Genomic DNA, 19,723 nt, shown 5'->3' on the forward strand with positions numbered 1-19,723 from the left:
GGGCAGCGGCGCAGGGAAAGAAATTTGTCGCTATGAGTGTTTTTTAAAAAACGGGGAAATCCGATACAGGCCTCTCTCTTTCCCTCACCTTTCACTCTTCGATTCTTCCATCATCACCATCATTAAACCGGGCTCCATGGATACGTCAAGGAAAGTTACATTTTCCGCTGTCACCTCCGAGGCTCCGGGCTATTCTTCTGACAACTCTGTCGGGCTTCGGGTCTAGTTTTGTCCACTGTGGTCACACGCCTTCCTCTCTAAAGCATTGACTCTGCAGGCTGCTGCAGCAACGATGTCCAAGGTATTAAAAAAGAAAAGTCACTGGACAAATAAAGTCCACGAAACTGTGATATGTCGAAATAAAGACGGGGAACTAAATGTGGAGATCAAAGGTGGCGCAGAGAATGGTCTGTTCTCATATCTGGGAGAAATGAAACAGAACAACATTATCTACCAGGGTGGAAAACTGCATTCTGATGAGTTGTTGTTGGAAGTCAATGATACAGCAGTGTCTGGACTCACTATCAGAGATGTATTGGCTGTGATCAAGCATTGTAAGGACCCAATTCGTTTGAAGTGTGTCAAACAAGGTAAAGTAATCTTCCAGTAATGTTAACTGCCAGTTTCTTATTAGGGCTCTGTATATGTTTGCCACTGTTCTAATATGTAATTATTGTCAGTTTTTGTTAGTAATATCTGACGTGTTGAAAATTGCGTTCCTGCGAATCTAAGACAACGCGACAATAATTGTAGTAGTCAAAAGAGTGCTGATACAAAGTTTAGAGTCTGTGGTCCAAGCAGGTACTGTTAAATGTTTTCTTTTGGAATGTCTGTTTTAGTATGATTTATTATTCAAGAAATACGGTTGAGTATTTAAAAATTAAGAGGCAAAGTTTTTATCCTTCTTGCAAAATGAGCATTCTTCTTATAACTATTATAAAATGACCACAACTGGTTATTCCTTCTAGTACAAAAATGATAGCATAGTGTATGGATAGTCTTAAATTATTGTTTTTTTCAATGCTAGTGCTGTAGGAACGAGTGATGAGAACATTTCTTTGAAGTAAAATAAACCAGGTAATGGACTGAAATACTTGAGAGATTTTAAAACAAAAACCTTGATTGAATTACTTTCTACACAGAACATTGCTAATGTTATGTGATGAATATTTATTGTCCCATTGGCTCGCAGTTCTCATAATATCCTTGGAACAGTATGTGCAGTGTTTATTTTCATGTGGCGCAATAACATTGTTTTTACTTTCTGCTTTATTGTAGACTGAAAATAACATTAATTTCTGTGGAACAATTGTTATCCTTTGGCACCTGAAGTAGTAAGAAATAGTAATGACATATTTCATTAATTGCTTGATCAGGAATTCTAAGAATAAACAACTTTGGAGTAACGTCAATAGTTGTATTCATAAAGTTAACTTCACAGTTATGCTGTACATTGAAAAAACTACTAAATAATCATGTATGAAATTGTGTAGGTGGTAACATTATAGAAAAGTAGGTAATATCGCTAAGATTAATAATTCTAAACAAGACATTTTCTACTTATAGACTTCCTTAATCTAGACTTACAGCTTGACTCAATTATTCATATAATAAATAGCAAAATAAGCTGTACTTGTTAGCTTTCAGTGATGGAATTTGTAAACATTGGTTCTAGGAATTGTTTTTCAGAACAATGATCTGTTCAGTACTGTATATTTATATATTCAGGCAACATATTTAAGAGAAATGGTACTAAAGAAGTTACTTAAACTTAATGTAGACAAATCACAGGAACTTGATCGTTTACACTGAGAAAAGCTAGGGCAGAAATCGTGGAGTATCTGACTATAAGTTTCCAAAACTTTGTGGAAAGGAAAATTGTGCTAGAGCACTTTATGGTGCCAGTTGTGATGCCTTCTTCAAAAGGAGACAAGGATAAGCTAGAGAATGACTAGAGTCTATGTTCTTGGAAAAACAGGTGTTAATCAGGACCAGTCAGCACAGATTGCTGAGTGGCAGGTCATATTTGACCAACATTGTAGAATTCTTTGAAGAAATTATTGAGGATAGATAAAGGAAATGCAGTGGATGTGGTTTATATGGTTTTTTAATAGCTGTTTGATAAGCTATTGTGGTGTATGTGCCTTTAAGAGCAATTATGGTGTATGTGCCTTTAAGAGCCCCAGGTGTGCGTAATGCCGGTAATTGCCACTTGGGCTATATAAGTCTGTGTATTGTGTATATCCTTTAGAAACCCCCCCCCCAGACTTGCTTAGTAAATACCTATGAACCAACTCCTGTCTTCAGTGTCTTTATCTACACATGGACACTACAGTGGCGACGAAGTGGAAACGGACTTACCTGCAATTCGGCAGCACCTCAAGGACATCGATTCCTCCAGCGTCCAGAAGACTCAAGGAAGTAACAGAAACTGTGGTTTCACCAGCTGGCCAAGCTGGTGACAGGTACTGCGCTAATCCTTCCTGGGCGTCAGGCTGGAGCTCCAGCGGCGGGCTCTACAGCTGAGACAGGCAGCGAAATCGGAGGCAAGCAATAACGGACTGGGAGGGTGCACTCGAGAGACGGCCGGCGCGGCAAGCAGGTCAGCGTTTAGACCTCCGTCGGGAACGAGTCTCCAACAGTGAATAAACGGAAACCACAGTAAAAACAGCGTTGTTATCGGTAGCAGCGGCGGGAAAGCGCGGGAAGCGCCATATCGTTGCTACAGAGAGGAAAAAAAAGCGCGGGAAGCACCATATCTTTTCTGAAATGCCTAAATCTGGTAATATTGAGGCTTTTGATGGCGAAATAGAAGATTGGACCACATACGTGGAAAGAGTAGAGGTTTATTGCACTGCAAATGGAATAACAGATGAAAAAAAAGCTTCAGTACTTCTGAACTTAATGGGCGCGAAGACATACGGGCTGTTACGAAATTTAATCACTCCAGCCAAACCAAAGGACAAGACTTTTAAAGAAATTGTTGATACCCTGCAGGAGCATTTAAACCCAACACCGCTGCTGATAGCGGAACGATTCAAGTTCTTCAAGAGAAATCAACACAAGAATGAAAGTAACGCTGATTACCTAACCGAATTAAGAAAGCTATCAAAGTACTGCCAATTCGGAGCAGGACTATCGGATTATCTTCGAGACAAATTTGTTTGCGGTCTCTTAAGTGAAGGAACACAAAAAAGACTGCTTTCTGAAAAAGATTTAACATTGGACAAAGCTTTCAGTATGGCTGTATCATACGAAGCAGCAGCAAAAGGAGCTGCAGAGATACAACAAGAGACACAGGACTTCGGCACCCATAAAATGACACAGGAGTTCGGAAGATCCACCCATAACCAGAGGGACTGCTGGTTCAAGGGCAAAGCATGCAGGCAATGTGGTAAGATTGGACACATTGCACGGGTATGCCAATCTGGACAAAATAAATCCACTGACAGAAAACAAAAAATCAATAAAGAAAAGCACAGGAAGGTACAAATGATGACGGACAATAGCTCCGAAGACCAGAATAGCGATAGCGACTCCGGAAACAAGAGACTAAGCTGTCTCAAATTACATAATGTACTTGCCAAAGAGGATTACCAAACCATTTGGGTTACCCTCACAATAGCAGGGTCCCCAGTTAAAATGGAGCTAGATACAGGATCAGCTCTAACCGTAATAAATCAACGAGATTACGAGAGGCTATTTTCGCATATACCTCTAAAAGACACATCCATTATCTTAAAAACATATACGGGGCAGAAAGTCTACCCCAAAGGAAAAATAAGGGTGCCTGTGGTATACAACGGCAAAGAAATACAAAAGTTGTATTTATACATTCTACAAGATGGTGGTCCACCGTTGTTGAGACGTGAATGGATAAGGAAGATGCGTTTAGACTGGCACTCCATTCAGGCACTGACGGTGACCAGTAAGGAAAAAAACGATGGTGACATCATACCTGAACGATTAAAAGACATCTTGGCCAACGCCAAAGAAGTGTTTCAAGAGAAACTAGGAACCTTGAAAGGCACCACTGCCTCAATAAAAGTGGAAGATACAGCAATTCCAAAATTTTTTAAGGCAAGACCGGTGCCATACGCAATACGTCCGGCAGTCGAGGCAGAGCTGAAGAATTTGGAAAAGGCAGGCGTATTATCCAAAATAGATTGGAGCGAATGGGCAACACCCATCGTTCCAGTCATGAAAAAAACATTGAAAAATAACTCTGAGGAACAGAAAAAAATTCGCATCTGTGGGGACTTTAAGGTGACTGTAAACCCGGTCCTTCACACGGTACAGTATCCTCTTCCGAGGATAGAAGATATTTTCGCCTCACTATCCGGAGGGAAACGTTTCACAAAAATTGACTTGGCACAGGCATATCTACAGATGGAGGTTGAGGAGACCTCTAAAAAGTATCTCACAATAAACACACACAAAGGCCTGTACCAGTACAATCGACTGGTTTTTGGAGTAGCATCAGCTCCAGCTATCTGGCAAAGAGCTATGGAGCAAGTCCTGCAAGGGATTCCGGGGACTCAATGCTACCTAGGCGACATCCTTATAACAGGAGAAAACGACAACGAGCACCGTGCCAATTTGGAGCAGGTGCTCACTAGGCTGAAAGAACGGGGCCTACGAGCAAATCGCCCCAAGTGCGAATTTTTCCAAAATCGGATATCATATTGTGGCCACATAATTAATAAGGAAGGGTTGCATAAGTCACCTGAAAAAATTGAAGCAGTTATAAAAGCCCCAGCACCTGAAAATGTTTCACAATTAAGGTCATTCCTGGGATTAATAAATTACTATCATAAATTTTTACCGAACTTATCAACTATTCTACACCCTCTTAATGATCTTCTACAGACAGGAGTGATTTGGAAATGGAACGAAGACTGTAAACGTGCCTTCCATAAATGTAAAGACTTAATCACATCCGAGAAAATTTTGGCTCATTACAACCCATCACTACCAATCAGACTGGCATGTGATGCATCCCCTTACGGCATAGGAGCGGTATTGTCCCATAGATTCCCTGATGGCTCGGAACGGCCGATAGCTTTTGCGTCACGCTCATTGAACTCAGCTGAGTGTAATTATGCCCAGATAGACAGGGAAGCACTCAGCCTGGTATGGGGAGTGAAGAAATTCAACCATTACCTACACGGACAAAAATTTACCTTGCTGACTGACCATCAACCCCTCATCTCCATATTCAACCCTAAAAAAAGTGTCCCCATTATGACGGCACAAAGACTACAGAGGTGGTCCCTTTTTCTAGGGGCACACCAATACAACATTGAATACAAAGGGTCAAAACAGCATGGGAATGCTGACGGTTTATCACGCCTACCGTTGCCAACGATAGACGAGGCACCTACAGTAGACCCAGTAGAGATATTCCACTCTACCATAGTGGAATGCCTACCGGTGACAAATTCTGCCATTGAAAGGGAGAGACGAAATGACCCTACTCTCTCACGGGTCTACGATTTAACAGTGAAGGGATGGCCAGCACATGGCGAACCACTGTTGCCAGCATTCTCGCAAAGAAGAGAACAGCTGTCAGTGTGCCAAGGAACCTTGATGTGTGGATCCAGAGTGGTGATTCCACCCAAACTCCAGGATAAAGTGCTAAAGGAGCTTCACGAGGGGCATCTGGGTGGAGTGAAAATGAAGAACCTAGCTAGGGCGTTTGTATGGTGGGCAGGTATCGATGGAGACATCGAAGACATGACCAAGGGCTGCCTAGGATGCCAGAAGGTCCAAAATGCTCCGCCACAGGCCCCTCTACATCCATGGGAGTGGCCCTCATCTCCCTGGCAAAGGGTGCACATCGACTTTGCTGGTCCATTTATGGACTCAATGTTCTTAATCGCAGTTGATGCACACTCCAAGTGGCCGGAGGTAATAAAGATGTCCTCCACCACCACGGAAAAAACCATCACAGTATTAAGGACCATATTTGCCAGGAATGGGCTGCCGGAGCAGATATGTTCTGATAATGGACCGCAATTTGTGTCTGAAGAATTCAGAAAGTTCTTAAAGAACAATGGGGTAAAGCACTACACGTCCGCCCCATACCATCCCGCCACCAATGGATTGGCTGAAAGGTTTGTCCAGACCTTCAAAAAGGCCATCAAGGCCATGGGTAATGAAGACATAAAACTTCAGCACAAGGTGGATAACTTCTTATTTGCATATAGGAATGCAACGCATATGGTTACTAACCAAACTCCCGCCATGATGTTCTACAATAGAAACCTAAGATGCCGGCTGGATTTGGTCAAGCCCAACATCCGAAGGGACGTGGAGAACCGGCAGTTTCAGGGCATGAATGAAAGGCCAACTAGGGCCTTCCAGATAGGCCAACCGGTTTTGGCCCAGGACTACCGTACCGAGAAATGGCAGCCTGGAACTATCTGCACACGATTAGGACCACTGATGTATACCGTGGACATCGGAGACAGCATAATAAGGCGCCAAGCTGACCAAATCATCAAGTCATCCGAAAAGGGACAACCTACACCACCACTCTATACATCTAACGATGAAGTAGAGATACCCATATCTACCTCCGATCCGGTGATACTGGAGCCCGATGAACCCGACACTGGCCTTCAAGCCGAATCAGCCTTGCCAGAAGAACCTACTACACCACCAGAAACTACTACACCCCCGAGGCGTTATCCGGACCAAGTCAGGAAGCCTCCTGAGAGACTAACTTATAATTAATTAATACAGCAATGTCTATTATTTTGCATATAACATGTAATTAATAATTACTTAAAATATGATGTACTAGTTAGCTAGAAGGGGAGCAATTATGGTGTATGTGCCTTTAAGAGCCCCAGGTGTGCGTAATGCCGGTAATTGCCACTTGGGCTATATAAGCCTGTGTATTGTGTATATCCTTTAGAAACTCCCCCCCCCCCAGACTTGCTTAGTAAATACCTATGAACCAACTCCTGTCTTCAGTGTCTTTATCTACACACGGACACTACAGCTATCGCACAGAATTGTAATGGCAATGACATTAAGAGGAGCTTAGCCACATGGTTGAGAAAGATGGTTGGACTGCAGAAGACAAAAGGTACAGGTAAAGAAAGGTAAGTTTCTCAGACTCAATCTGGTGAGTGATGTTCCACGGGGATCTGTGTTGGGACTATTGTTATTTATTATATATGTAAATAACCAGGACTTAGGAAGTGAGGCAACAGCATTGAAATTTGCTGATGACATTAAGCTGGGAAGTTTTGCAAATTGTGATGAGGACTGTACTGTGAAAGACTGCAGGAAAACTTAGGCTAGCATGTTGGGTAGATTGGTGGAAAATGGAGTTCTATATAGAGAAATCTAAAGTCATGCATTTTGTAAATAACAGTAGAGAAAGGAAGTATATCTCAAAATTGTTAGATTTTAAATGAAGCCGAGGAGCACAGATCATTAAAGATGGTAATGCAAGTGGAGAAGGATATAAAAAAGCCAAATAGAATCATTGATCTTGTATGGAGAGTGAGCAAGAGGGTGGGCTTAGAATAAATGGCTGAGAAAGAAAAGTACTTATGCTGAAAGCTGAATGACCTATTTTTATCCTGTAACATTCTTGTCCTGTAATGGTCTATGATTCTATGTGCTAGAAAAAGTTAGGGTACTGTATTTGTTTTCAACCTATTGGAGTTTTAAATGATAAGCTTTGCTGTCAATTCCAAATGCATGTTGAGTAAACAAATGGACTAGTTGAGCTGCGGAAAATGCTACTGCCAATTGTTGTCTTTCATCATTTCAAAGAGTTGAGCAGCTTTTACTCAGAAGACAACAAAATGTCTGTTTGCATAGAATATAAGAGCAGGGAGGTTATGATGGAGCTGTACAAAACGCTAGTTAGGCCACAGCTGGAATACTGTGTGCAGTTCTGGTCGCCACACTATAGGAAGGATGTGATTGCATTGGAGAGGGTGCAGACGAGATTCACCAGGATGTTACCTGGGCTGGAGCGCTTCAGCTATGAAGAGAGACTGGACAGGCTGGGGTTGTTTTCCTTAGAGCAGAGAAGGCTGAGGGGGGACCTGATTGAGGTGTACAAAATTACGAGGAGCATAGATAGGGTAGATAGAAAGGAACTTTTCCCCTTAGTAGAGGGGTCAATAACCAGGGGGCATAGTTTCAAGGTAAGGGGCAGGAGGTTTAGAGGGGATTTGAGGATAAACTTTTTCACCCAGAGGTTGGTTGGAATCTGGAACTCACTGCCTGAAAGGGTGGTAGAGGCAGGAACCCTCACAACATTCAAGAAGCATTTGGATGAGCACTTGAAACGCCATAGCATACAAGGCTACGGACCAACTGCTGGAAAATGGGACTAGAATAGACAGGGCTCGATGGCCGGTGCAGACACGATGGGCCGAAGGGCCTCTTTCTGTGCTGTATAACTCTATGACTCTATGACAATCATACCTAATGCGGACCTAAATTTTGAGTGATAATGAAAATTTTACTATGGTCTTGGAAAGTTTAACATTACTTCCTTGCTTTTATATTCTGTGCCACTAGACAGAAATAAAAGGATTCTGTTTGGCTTTTTAATAGTCTTATTTTCTTGTACTCCTACCCTTTAATGGCCTGTTATTTATTCAAAGAATTCTTTAGTACCATTTTTCTTTGAATAAAAATCTCTGCTGTTCTCCACCCACCTCTAGCGGTTCTACAATTCCAATATCCATCTCCTCTCTGAAACCCAATACAAAGTACTTATTGTGTATTGCTGTCATTCCCTGACTCTCTATTACTTTCGCCTTTACTCTTTGCTGCTCTACCTCTACCGTGACTATCACAAGTATAACATTGCCTTAAAGGAAGACTCTAGGATACAATATCACCTTCAAGCATATGACAATAACATTCTAGGTTCAATTGAAAAATATATATTTGTTAGGAAAGATCTTGCCATGCAGTGTTTAGCTTTCTGATCGGGATTTCATTCTCTGTCACTGCCATGTCTGAGGTTAGCTGGTCGTATATACATTCCCACACCACTGTTATCTGTCAAATGCTATTGCAATTGCTGGTCAAACTGGCATTCATCGGGTTATTTTTTATCTTGCAGCCACCCTTACCATGATCTTCCTCTTTGTCTTTGGTCTTTCATTTCTCCTAGCACGATTATCTTGGTTAGATGGTCACCTATCCTTCTGGTAAAGTATTGGCTTTTCTTTGGCTTAGTGAGTATCGTTCACTTAGTTCTTCAAACACTCCGTGCATTAGTCCTCTTTGCAGCCTATAGGACTTTGATGATTTTTCTCTATTCCACAACTTGAGTTGTGCAAATTTTTACGTCTTTCTTTTTCGGTGTCCATGTATCACATCCGTGGAGATTTACTGTTCTTATTGTAGTTTCCATTAGTCTCCTTCATTTAGGAAGAAATGCTTCTATCCTGCCACATTTTATTCAGTTTTTTGGCTACCTTTCTCACTAGGTCCAGTTATTTTACTTGTTTTATAATCAATAATGCTGTTTCAGAACATTGGACCTGAAATTCCTTACAATGAAAAATGGGATAATGGCTAGTTTTCTTCCTAAGTAAAGCCCTGTTAATCATGGGAACATATGGGGCTGGATTTTGATTGAGGAGGTGTGTATGAGGCGGGACTACAACTTTCGGGGTTGTAGTCCCGCCTCCATCGAGTTGTGGCCAACCCACGCAATTTTCACTTGATTGACCTTGTTGAGCCCGTCCAGCGGGCTCAGCAGGCCAATTAAGGGCCACCCGGCAACAGGTGACATCACAGATTGACATTCCATCTGTCAAAAGCTTTTGACAGATGAAATATCAGTGTTTGACAGCTGTTTGAAGCTGTCAAACACTGACCATCTGTACTCCAAGTTAATTCCTTCCTCTCAGGCTGATTTAGGGATCTCTCCAGAACAGAAAGCTGAATGCTGCAACTTTTGACAGCTCGCGGCCATTCTGGTGAGATGAGGGACTCCTGAGACCTGAAGGAAGGAAGGCTGTAAAGGTAAGTAAATGTAAGTAAAACTTCTTTAAACACTTTACACATACCAAACACACTTACCTCTGAACTCATGCACACATCACTCACCTGAACACCGGACATCTCGAACTCTCCAAGCCCTTCAGCCCGATGGTCCGTCTCGCTAATTTGGCGTGGTTTGGAGCCGTCGGGAATCCCACACTTCAGCAATGAAAATAGGGATTAGGCTAAAAACTGCCTGTTAACTACCTGTTAACAGGCTGTTAATTGGCACTAATCCCCTTCCCGCCTCGGGGAGGCGGGTCCCAGCACAGGTCGGGTATCCGCCGCCTTTGAAACTGGCATGGAGGCGGGTTGGGAGCGGGATGGGTTCGTGCCCCCGATTTTGAGATTTTAACCCCCCACACGCCTCCAATCCCGCCTCCACGGCCCAATGAAAATCCTGCCCATGGTTTTAAAAGACTAATTTTGTTAGCAGATCGTTGTTTACAGAGAAAGTTAGGCAATTTTTTTGTTAGGAGGAAATTCACCCCAGTGAATCTTTAGAGACATTAATTCTGGTTTGAAAATACAGATGAAATTCACGACTCGGGCAGTTAAAATGGCCCAGAAATTCCGTTTGCTGGCCTCCCGCGGGCGGAGGGCTGCGATCTGGAAAAATCTGCGCCTGGACCGGAGGGCTCCCGGGAGGCGCAGAGTTCCGTTGCTGGGCCTCTCCAAACTGCCGGTGCGCAGGGACACGTTATTATTTAAAACAAAAATGTTATTTTTGGGGGAAAAAAAATAAAAAATTTTAACGGGGCTAAAAATAAGCTTACCTTTCTTTAAAGTATTTTTAAATGATAAATCAGTGGAATTTTTTTTTTTTTTACTTTTTTCAACTCTTATCCTGGTAAAAGCAGGCCTTGCACCTGCTTTTACCAGGCGCAAGAATTGTAAGTGTTTTCTGCGGGCGGAGGGTCTCCAAAAAATGGAACTCTCCACCCGCAGAGGCCCTTCTCCAGGGCAGCCGGAGGGTCTGTCGAGAGCTTTCTTGACAGATCGGAAATGCCGGTTTCCAACGCATGCGCTGTGCATGCCTAAAACCGGCATTTCCGTTGGTCCTACGGGTGAATACACAGCGCGTACACACCCGTAGGGACCGGAATTTCTGCCCCATTGTGTTTGGACAGTCAGATATGAGAATTAAAGTGTAAATGATTCACATTTCATACTTCATCTCTGTGGGAATATGATTTCCATTTTTAACCTTACCATCTAACATATTTGCTGTGTTGATACATTGATGCAGTATGCAAGGAGATGTTATGAATGTTTATACTTTAAAAAATAAATAAAAGTAGTCCAACAAGAAAGTTTCACAGTACACTTCATTATTCATATGTAGTTCTTGAGATTAGTAGACCAGATGTTACAATGGTAAAGCTGGGAAATTGTGAATCTTGGAAATTCATTGTTGTAAAGACCTGGAACGCACTACCTGAAAGGGTGGTGAAATCCGATTCCATGGTAACTTTCAAAGGCCAATTAAACATGTACTTGAAGAGGACTAATTTGCAGGGTTATGGGGAAAAAAGCTGGAGTGTAGAAGTCCTAGGAAAAATATGGAGTAGCATAATTAATGGTTAAGTCTCTTACTCTGTAGTTTCCTCTTTCTTTCCTGCAGTTCAAGGGTCCCTACGCCATAGATATGCCATTACAGTGGTGCAAGTCCCCAGGAAAATTTGGGCCAACATATCAAGCATTATGTGAGCATAATGAAAAGTGACTGAACCTACATGTTAAAGTTAAGAAGAAGGAAAATAAATTGTACTTTTATTGACAACAGCATTGCCCCAAGGAACAGTTTTCATGGCTTTTAATATACGCATCACATTAGAAACTTTTTCCTTCACTGAAAGAATGAAATAGAATCTGCAGTTTTGGTGTGGATTACCAATCACCAAAGATTGACTGTTTGACAATAAGTAGATGCCTGGGAAATGACACCAGAATTTTTTGCTTTTGTTCTAAATGTTGTGTCTCAATGCACTCTTTTTATTCACCTAACAGTGAATTAGTTAGTATATTTCATAATACATGTGAACAAAGCAAAGGCTACATTTATTTTGTATGCACAAGATTGTTGGAGCATGGATAAGGCTGCTGATTGTCTGTTAATGCTCTAGTACAAATTATTCGTCATTCTATGCTCCCAGCAAATATTTCGGTCAGACTTCTGAGACATCTGCCCCACTATATTTAACTCTGGCTGTGCTCAGAAAAGTACATAATGTTAGGAAAATTAAAGTTGACAACTAAAATCTTTTATATTTCATGTTCAATTTTCTGGTTGTTGATGTAAATTGTCATCCATTGTGGATTCCTCAGATGTTGTCTGAAGGCTTCAGGAGTCTCCATCTCTCTGTGCCGCATTAATTTACTTGAATAATTCAACAGGATGTCAGGATTCATACAAGCATGCAATGCCCCCCAGGATTATTCAACCTATGACTTAAATCAACCAAATTTGACAAGAACAATTTATTGGAAGAAAAAATTATACAGTAGCCTACTGATTATGGCACTGGTCCAGAAACCCAGAGATCATGATTTCAAATCGAATCATGGCAAGTGAAATTCAATTCAATAAATCTGGTAATTTGCAGGCTAGCAGTAGAAAATGACCATGAAAGCTGCCAGATTGTCATTAAAAACCCAACTGGTTCACTGTAGTTCATGGAAGGGAACTTACCACTCCTACCTGGTCTGGCCTACATGACATTTCAGCTCAATATGTCAAAATCTATACAAGTCTCAATTTTATTATATTTAATAGGTCCCAATTTTTAAAGAGGCCTCAATTTAAAAAAAAAAAATGCCTACCTCTACTGGCAAGACCTCGGCCGGAGCTTTGCCTACCTCGGCGGGTCTGGTGCGGGTGGTGGCCAGGGTGGGTCGCCTGTTAAGCCCACCCAACGCGTTACCCGGCCCAATTAAATGGTGCGGGTCTCGTGACGTCATTCATGACACGTTTTCAGGGGGGATCTTTAAAGGGACCATGGGCAAATTAGATTTAACGTTTAATCTAACATAGTGCTATTGGAGTGCTGCAAACGCTGACGATGACTGCACAGAGGCAGAGGGCTGCACAGGTTCTCCGATGATTCCATCTATATGCCTATGGAGGGAGTCACAGCACACAGAGAGGTCCTCTTCCCTTCCGATGGGCGGAAGAGATCGCCCCAGGAGACCAAAACAGCCTGGTTGCAGATTGCAGAGGAGGTCACAAGCAGGGATGTGATCAGGAGGACCTGGGTGCAGTGCCGCAAACGTTTCAATGAGCTCATTAGATCAGGAAACGTTAGTACAAAGCCACACTCAACTTCATCCTGCTGTCCCCATCACTCTGCCTTCCCTACCCGACTCCTGCACATCCTTATTCATACCTTGCACCTCCACCCATCCCTCTCTCTATCTACATTATCACATCCCCATCTCACTAGCCACCCCTCACACTCACCCTAGTGCAATCATACCAACTAACAACACACAAGGGTAGCCACTTGGGTAGTTTATCCAATGTTTATGTAAAAGTTTCTGTTAATGTGGTGTCAAACATAAAAATCTTTATTTTCAATACATTCTTGGACAGATTTGTGTGCACCTTTGGAAGTGGCAGTGAATGGTGAGACATAATGGTACCCCCGCAATGGTGATGAGTGTGAAAGGAATGGCTTGGGCATTGTAGGGATGCTTTATAGTGTTGGTGTGGGGTGGTGACAACCTGGCGCATCATGTGGCAGCCAGGGTGTACAGCGTCAAGTGAAGTAAATCTGGCCTTGATGAGGCCATCCCTGGCCTCCCGGGCAGCAATGTGCTCGGGTGCTGATGCCCTCTGTCCTGTGCAGCATCAGGTGATTGCGGAGGAGGTTGGTGTTGTTGTTGGTGCTGATGGTGTGCCTGGTGCTGTTGGTGTTGGGGCCCAGCGTGGTCCGATTCTGAGGACCAAGGTGAGACAGTATAAACGGCACCCATGTTGATGGAATAGATGGCAGGTGAAGTACAGATGACGGAAGCATTCTGTCAATGGTGAGAGAGTTCTTCCAATGAGGTCAGACTGGATGGAAACTTTGCTGGAAAGACTTGCAACCTGCAGAATCTGTGCTGGAAATGGACTGAGCAACAACTTCTGCCTGAGGAAAGTGATCATCTGTCAGGTGGGAGCTTTTACTGCATTTGATGCTGTCAAGTAATCAGCTGGAACAATGGCCACGGAACTCCTGCCTCAGATTGACAGATGTGCTTCCTGAGCAGCGTGGTTGCCGTGGCCATGCAGTTACATTTAAAAAGTAAGTTAAAGCCTGTTAAAGGTCTGACAACTAGCTGTTAATCATCTCAATTGGGTCGCCCACCTCTGCCGTTTGGGTTGGCTCTGCAATGACAGACGCGCCTGGGGGAAAGGCACGTGGGGGCGGGATGACAGCCTTTCCTTTTTTGAAATAAAATATTATTGTCCTGGTCACTGATAGTGCTGATTGTCAGGGAAGCATAATTTTATTCATATAATGGTCAATGGCCCTCAAAGGCTTTACTACTGTATTCTGGATGTTGCCCTAGATCACTGTAAGATCAAGGTCTGGATGCAAATTACTGAGTTAGGTAGGGATGTGAGGGGCATAAGTATAAAATGCAAAAATATGGAGTTTAGGTTAGCTGCCAGAAAGTATTTCTTTTCACAGGGTCATTGCCCTCTGGAATTGATCACCCAAAACATAAATATGGATTCACTGGATTTCTTTATTGGACTAGTTTCTGAGAGTTGAGAACAGCTCAAGTTGTAGAAGGTAGGTGAAGGGTAGCTGTATTCATTGATATCAGTTAATGCAGTCTCCTGGGGCTTTCTTGATTGCCTTTGTGGGTTGGAGAGAACATTTCTCGGAGGTTTTGTCCTAAGTTGGCTGTAGGTTTTTTTAAACTCTTTTTTTCTTGTCTTTTCCCAGGAGATTGTGTGGCTGGCCGGGTAGGTTTATGGTGCATGTAGGTTGTACCGTGTCTGAATGGGACAGGCTGGATAGACCAGTTGGACTTTTCACGTCCATTTTCATATGTTCGTCTGTTCCCTGAGGGGTGTGGTAACACATTGAGCCAAAATGCAATCCAAGGTATATCAAATAGATCTCCTTTATTTCTGAATTATCCTGAACATAAACCACCCCTCTTCCCCACTTGTCTTTTCTGCTCTTCTTTGACATGTAAGCCCCTGTTTCTAAACCTAACAGCAGTTGAGTTGAATGCAGCTGTGGAAATAGCTTCTGTAAAGTACCTTGGGATATTTTTCTGCAATAACAATGTGCTATATAATCCAAGTTCTTGTTATATCTGCATGGATATGAACACAATAATCTGTGTAGGAAGAACAGTAGGTTAAGGGCATAATATGTTGTTTTGTGATTCAGAAAATTAAACAATAAATACTTTAATCTGCGAAATGAACACCGATTTCTTTATTATTTCAGAATACAATTATCATTTTATTTTATTCACTGTTACTTACACCTGCCATAAATTATTCGTACATATACAAAATTAGAAAGACACTTTGTTTAATGAACATGTTGGGCACTCACTTAATCCACTTACCTAAATTGCTAATAAACTTGGGGTCCAGTGTCCAAGTGGGCCTCTAGTGAGAGAAATGGTCCTTTCGGTCACATGCAAACTGTAAGTTTACACACAGCACCAAAGAAAATTGTGAGGGACCAGAGATTGAAATAATCTAACAAAAATCCCATAGTTGAAGAAATATACATATAATGAATGCACATTATCGACATATAATGAATGCATATTTTTATATATATAAAATTGCTCAAGATTTGTGTAATAAATTTCCAGATTTACTGCCAAGTACAAAATTTTAGCACTTCAGATACAGGATTTGAGTATGAAAACCTCTCTGTTTTATCCTTAGACTCATTAAAATTACAAGTTCTTGTGTATCTAAAGGTTCCTGGAACTGTGGCGTTTTTTCATTGTGGTCCTCTGAAAATTATTTCCTTTTTTATATTTGTTCCTGGGATGTGAGCAACACTGATGATGCAGTATTTATTGGCCATCTCTGTTTGCCCTGAGGGCATTAAGAATCTGCCACATGTAGAGACATGCAGGCCTCGTTCCACCTCTGTAACACCGCCCGTCTCCGCCCTTGCCTCAGCTCATCCGCTGCAGAAACCCTCATCCATGCCTTTGTTACCTCTAGACTTGACTATTCCAACGCACACCTGGCTGGCCTCCCACATTCCACCCTACGTAAACTTGAGGTGATCCAAAACTCGGCTGCCCGTGTTCTAACTCGCACCAAGTCCTGTTCACTCACCACCCCTGTGCTCGCTGACCTACATTGGCTCCCGGTTAAGCAACGCCTCGATTTCAAAGTTCTCATCCTTGTTTTCAAATTCCTCCATGGCCTCGCCCCTCCCTATCTCTGTAGCCTCCTCCAGCCCTACAAGCCATTGAGATCTCTGCGCTCTACTAATTCTGGCATCTTGCGCATCCCCGATTTTAATTGCTGCACCATTGGCGGCCGTGCTTTCAGCTGCCTTGACCCTAAGCTCTGGTATTCCCTCCCTCAACCTCTCCACCTCTACCTCTCCTCTTTTAAGATGCTCTTTAAAACCTACCTCTTTGCTCAAGCTTTTGGTCATCTGTCCTAATAGCTCCTTCTGTGGTTCGGTGTCAAAAATGTTTTCATTGATATCGCTCTTGTTAAACGCCTTGGGACGTCTTACTACGTTGCACTATATAACTGTAAGTTGTTGTATGTTTTCATGTATTTCCTGTTTGTGCCACTTGACCTTTTGTTAATCACGTTCTTGTCACACTTTTTCCATTATGAATTCTTATGTCCATATTTATAATGGAAACCACTTATGTAAACTCATAACTCTGTACAATCTGCCAGAGTTCCCACAATTCTTTCAAAATGCTTTGAATTTCTTTTCATCTGCCATTTGTTTATTCAGTAACTGAAGTTCCTAAAGGGGAAATAAACATGTAATCAAAAGGAAAAATTTTGAAAATACATATTTTACAATGGCATGATTACAAGAAGAGGGCAGAGCGATAAGCAGAAAGTGTTATGGGGAGAGAAGAGCAAGAGACAGGGAGGGAGATAGCAACACAAAGGCAGCAGAGAAAAGCAACAGAGAAACCATTTTGTCCAACATAATGTGCAACGTTACAGGCGATTGATTGGTTAAAAAATCAAAAATCTTATGTCTGCATGCACTTCCTGTCAACTTTTCCATTATAAATTCTAATGTCCACTTTTATAATGGAAACATGTTACACTAATTATACCCTCTTGCCAATGAAGGTGCAGTAGTGCCACCACTATCTGGAGGCCGAATTACAATGTGACAAGCTTATTTAAGTAGTTTCCATTATAAATGTGGACAAAACAATTTACAATGGAAGTATAAAAAAAGGGCAGTATGACTTTAAAATTGTGACTGAATTTCGTCTGCATGCCATGGTCCAATTAGCCCTTGCCCTGTAGCTCTGCTTGATTCTCTGAAAAAATCTGATAAATCGTATGAAGCATTTCTATAGGAAAACAAGAATAATTAACTCTCCATGCTCTTCCATATTTTGAATTACTTCATTTGCAGTATGTGTCCCAAAGTAAATTCTAGGTTTACATTTTCCACAGAAATTTGGTTCTCAAAAATACAAATAATAGTCATTTTAAGTTTAAAAAATATAAACGCCTCTTCTATAAATGAGAAATTTTTGGTATAGTTTGTTGCCCTCTCCACACCATTCCCCTACTCACCAACTAAAATGCCTAAACCTTCATATATCCTGTAACAAATTCAATCTGGATTTAAGGGGAGAAAAAACAGTGATCAGGAGGGAATAGGGCAAATATGTTTCGCCTCCTAGCTCTTTATATGGTTTATGTCCGACATTTTTACAGGGAAATTTAACAGACTAAAGTTAAGACAAGCGAGACAAATTGTTTCAGAATATCTGCTAAGGTCTTTTGTTTGCTGTAAATAATGTTTATCTGTATTTGATGTTTGTTTTCTCGGACTGTAGCATTGTGACTGTGTGTGTTGGATAAGAAAGAGTCAATGCCTAGAAATAAGTTCTATTGTGAAAGTCAAGGTGAATGTGATAATTGTAAGCCAGTGCAGGATATTCAGTAATTGAAAGTAACTTGGGTGGGGGGGGATTTCATAACTTTTCAATAAACCGTGCCCTTGAACCTTGCAGAAAAAACGTGGATGTAGGCACTTGCTCGCATTTCTCCCATTTCCTGTGCCTGTAATTCTCTTCCTTTCTCATTGTGTTCCCAAAAATATTTGAATATTGCAAATTGTCTCATCTTCTAGGAATGTCCAGTGGATTTTTGTGTATGTAGAGGAGTTGGGGGGTCGAACTCCACACTGCACGACAGACTGTTGTAATCACTGAAACTCAATAAAGCTGAATGGCATGATTAGTTGTTTGAATCATTAATCAAATTTTTATGCCTATTCTGCAGTCTTGCTTTTAATTTTGCATTGTAGCACATATTTCTGTAACTCGTGTCCCAGCAGCAAGCCCATGCAGTACTTCTGCACAGTATTATCATACATGCTAATACTTTAAAGCAAGTGATTTGTCATGGTGCTGCTTCCCGCAACATATCCTCCGTTTACCATTGTAGCAAAATTTTCTTAACGCATCCTAGAGGTAGGAAGTAGTCGCTTGAGTTAGTGAGCACAGTATCAGTGTGCTCAATGTGTAACTCGCATCTGTGGCTGAGAAGGAATGGAAAAAAAAGCTGGCATGGAGAGGGTGTAAATACATTGAGTGGTATGAGGTGATGAGAGACATTGACACAGTGAAACCTAGCCTGAAACATCACAACTGTCCCATGATTGTTGGCATTTTTTGTTGCAGTATGTCACTTGGCCTAATGTCTTCCTGAGTAATTGGTTTGTGGTTAATGAATAGAATCTCTTTTAATAGTGGGGGGAGGGGGTGGTGAGGACAATGCATCACTTCAGTACAGTACAGATGAAATTTAATCTTATGATAAAGCTATCGTAAAGTGAGTTAAAACTCCAGATATACAATCATAACATTTTACCGCATAGGAGGTCATTTATCCCATCACACCTGTGCTGGCTCCCTGAAAGAGTTCTCTACTTAATTCCATTCCTTTGTCCTTTCCCTATACCCTCTTAATTTTTTCCTATTCAAATATTTATCCACTTTCTTCTGAAAAGCTGTTATGGATTCTGCTTTCTGCGCTGTTCCTGGCAGTGCTTTCTCTATCCTGACAATCTTCTGTGTGTAAAATAAAATATAAATTCTCCTAACCTCTCCCTTCTTTGTTTTGGTGATAAATCTATGTCCTCTAGTTACTGACTAACTGACCAATGATAATAGTTTTTCCTGATTTTACCTAATCAAAACCTCAAATTCTAAACACCTCTGCTAGATATCTTCTTAATCCTCTGTGTTCTAATGAAAACGGCCCCAGTTTGTCTAGTCTCTTATAACTAAGGCCTCGAATCGCTTGTATCATTATAGTGAATCTCTTCTATAACCTCTCTGTGATCTTTGGCATCGTCCCTAAAATAAGGCACCCAAAATTGGGCTCAATATTCTAACTGCTGCCTAACCAGTGATTTCAATAGGTTTAGTATTATCCCATTGCTCTGTATTCTTAACCTCTACTAATAAAACCTAGGAT

At 41.7% G+C, this 19,723-nt stretch overlaps 1 protein-coding gene across 21 annotated transcripts in view; it reads left to right on the forward strand.

Moving 5' to 3' along the window:
• The first annotated feature begins 270 nt into the window (after positions 1 to 270).
• The window catches only part of magi2a (membrane associated guanylate kinase, WW and PDZ domain containing 2a), an 888,182-nt gene continuing 868,729 nt past the window's right edge, over positions 271 to 19,723 (forward strand). For all 21 annotated transcript variants that reach the window (XR_015081568.1, XM_086010373.1, XM_086010375.1 and 18 more), the window contains exon 1: positions 271 to 590. Coding sequence is in view for 20 of the 21 variants with exons in the window: in XM_086010373.1 (XP_085866499.1) it covers positions 293 to 590 (298 nt within the window). In the remaining variant the exon portion in view is untranslated. The remainder of the gene's footprint in view (positions 591 to 19,723) is intronic.

The sequence above is a fragment of the Somniosus microcephalus genome, chromosome 17 (assembly GCF_052327205.1).
Source record: "Somniosus microcephalus isolate GS21.2 chromosome 17, FLI_Smic_1.0, whole genome shotgun sequence".
Lineage (NCBI taxonomy): Eukaryota > Metazoa > Chordata > Chondrichthyes > Squaliformes > Somniosidae > Somniosus > Somniosus microcephalus.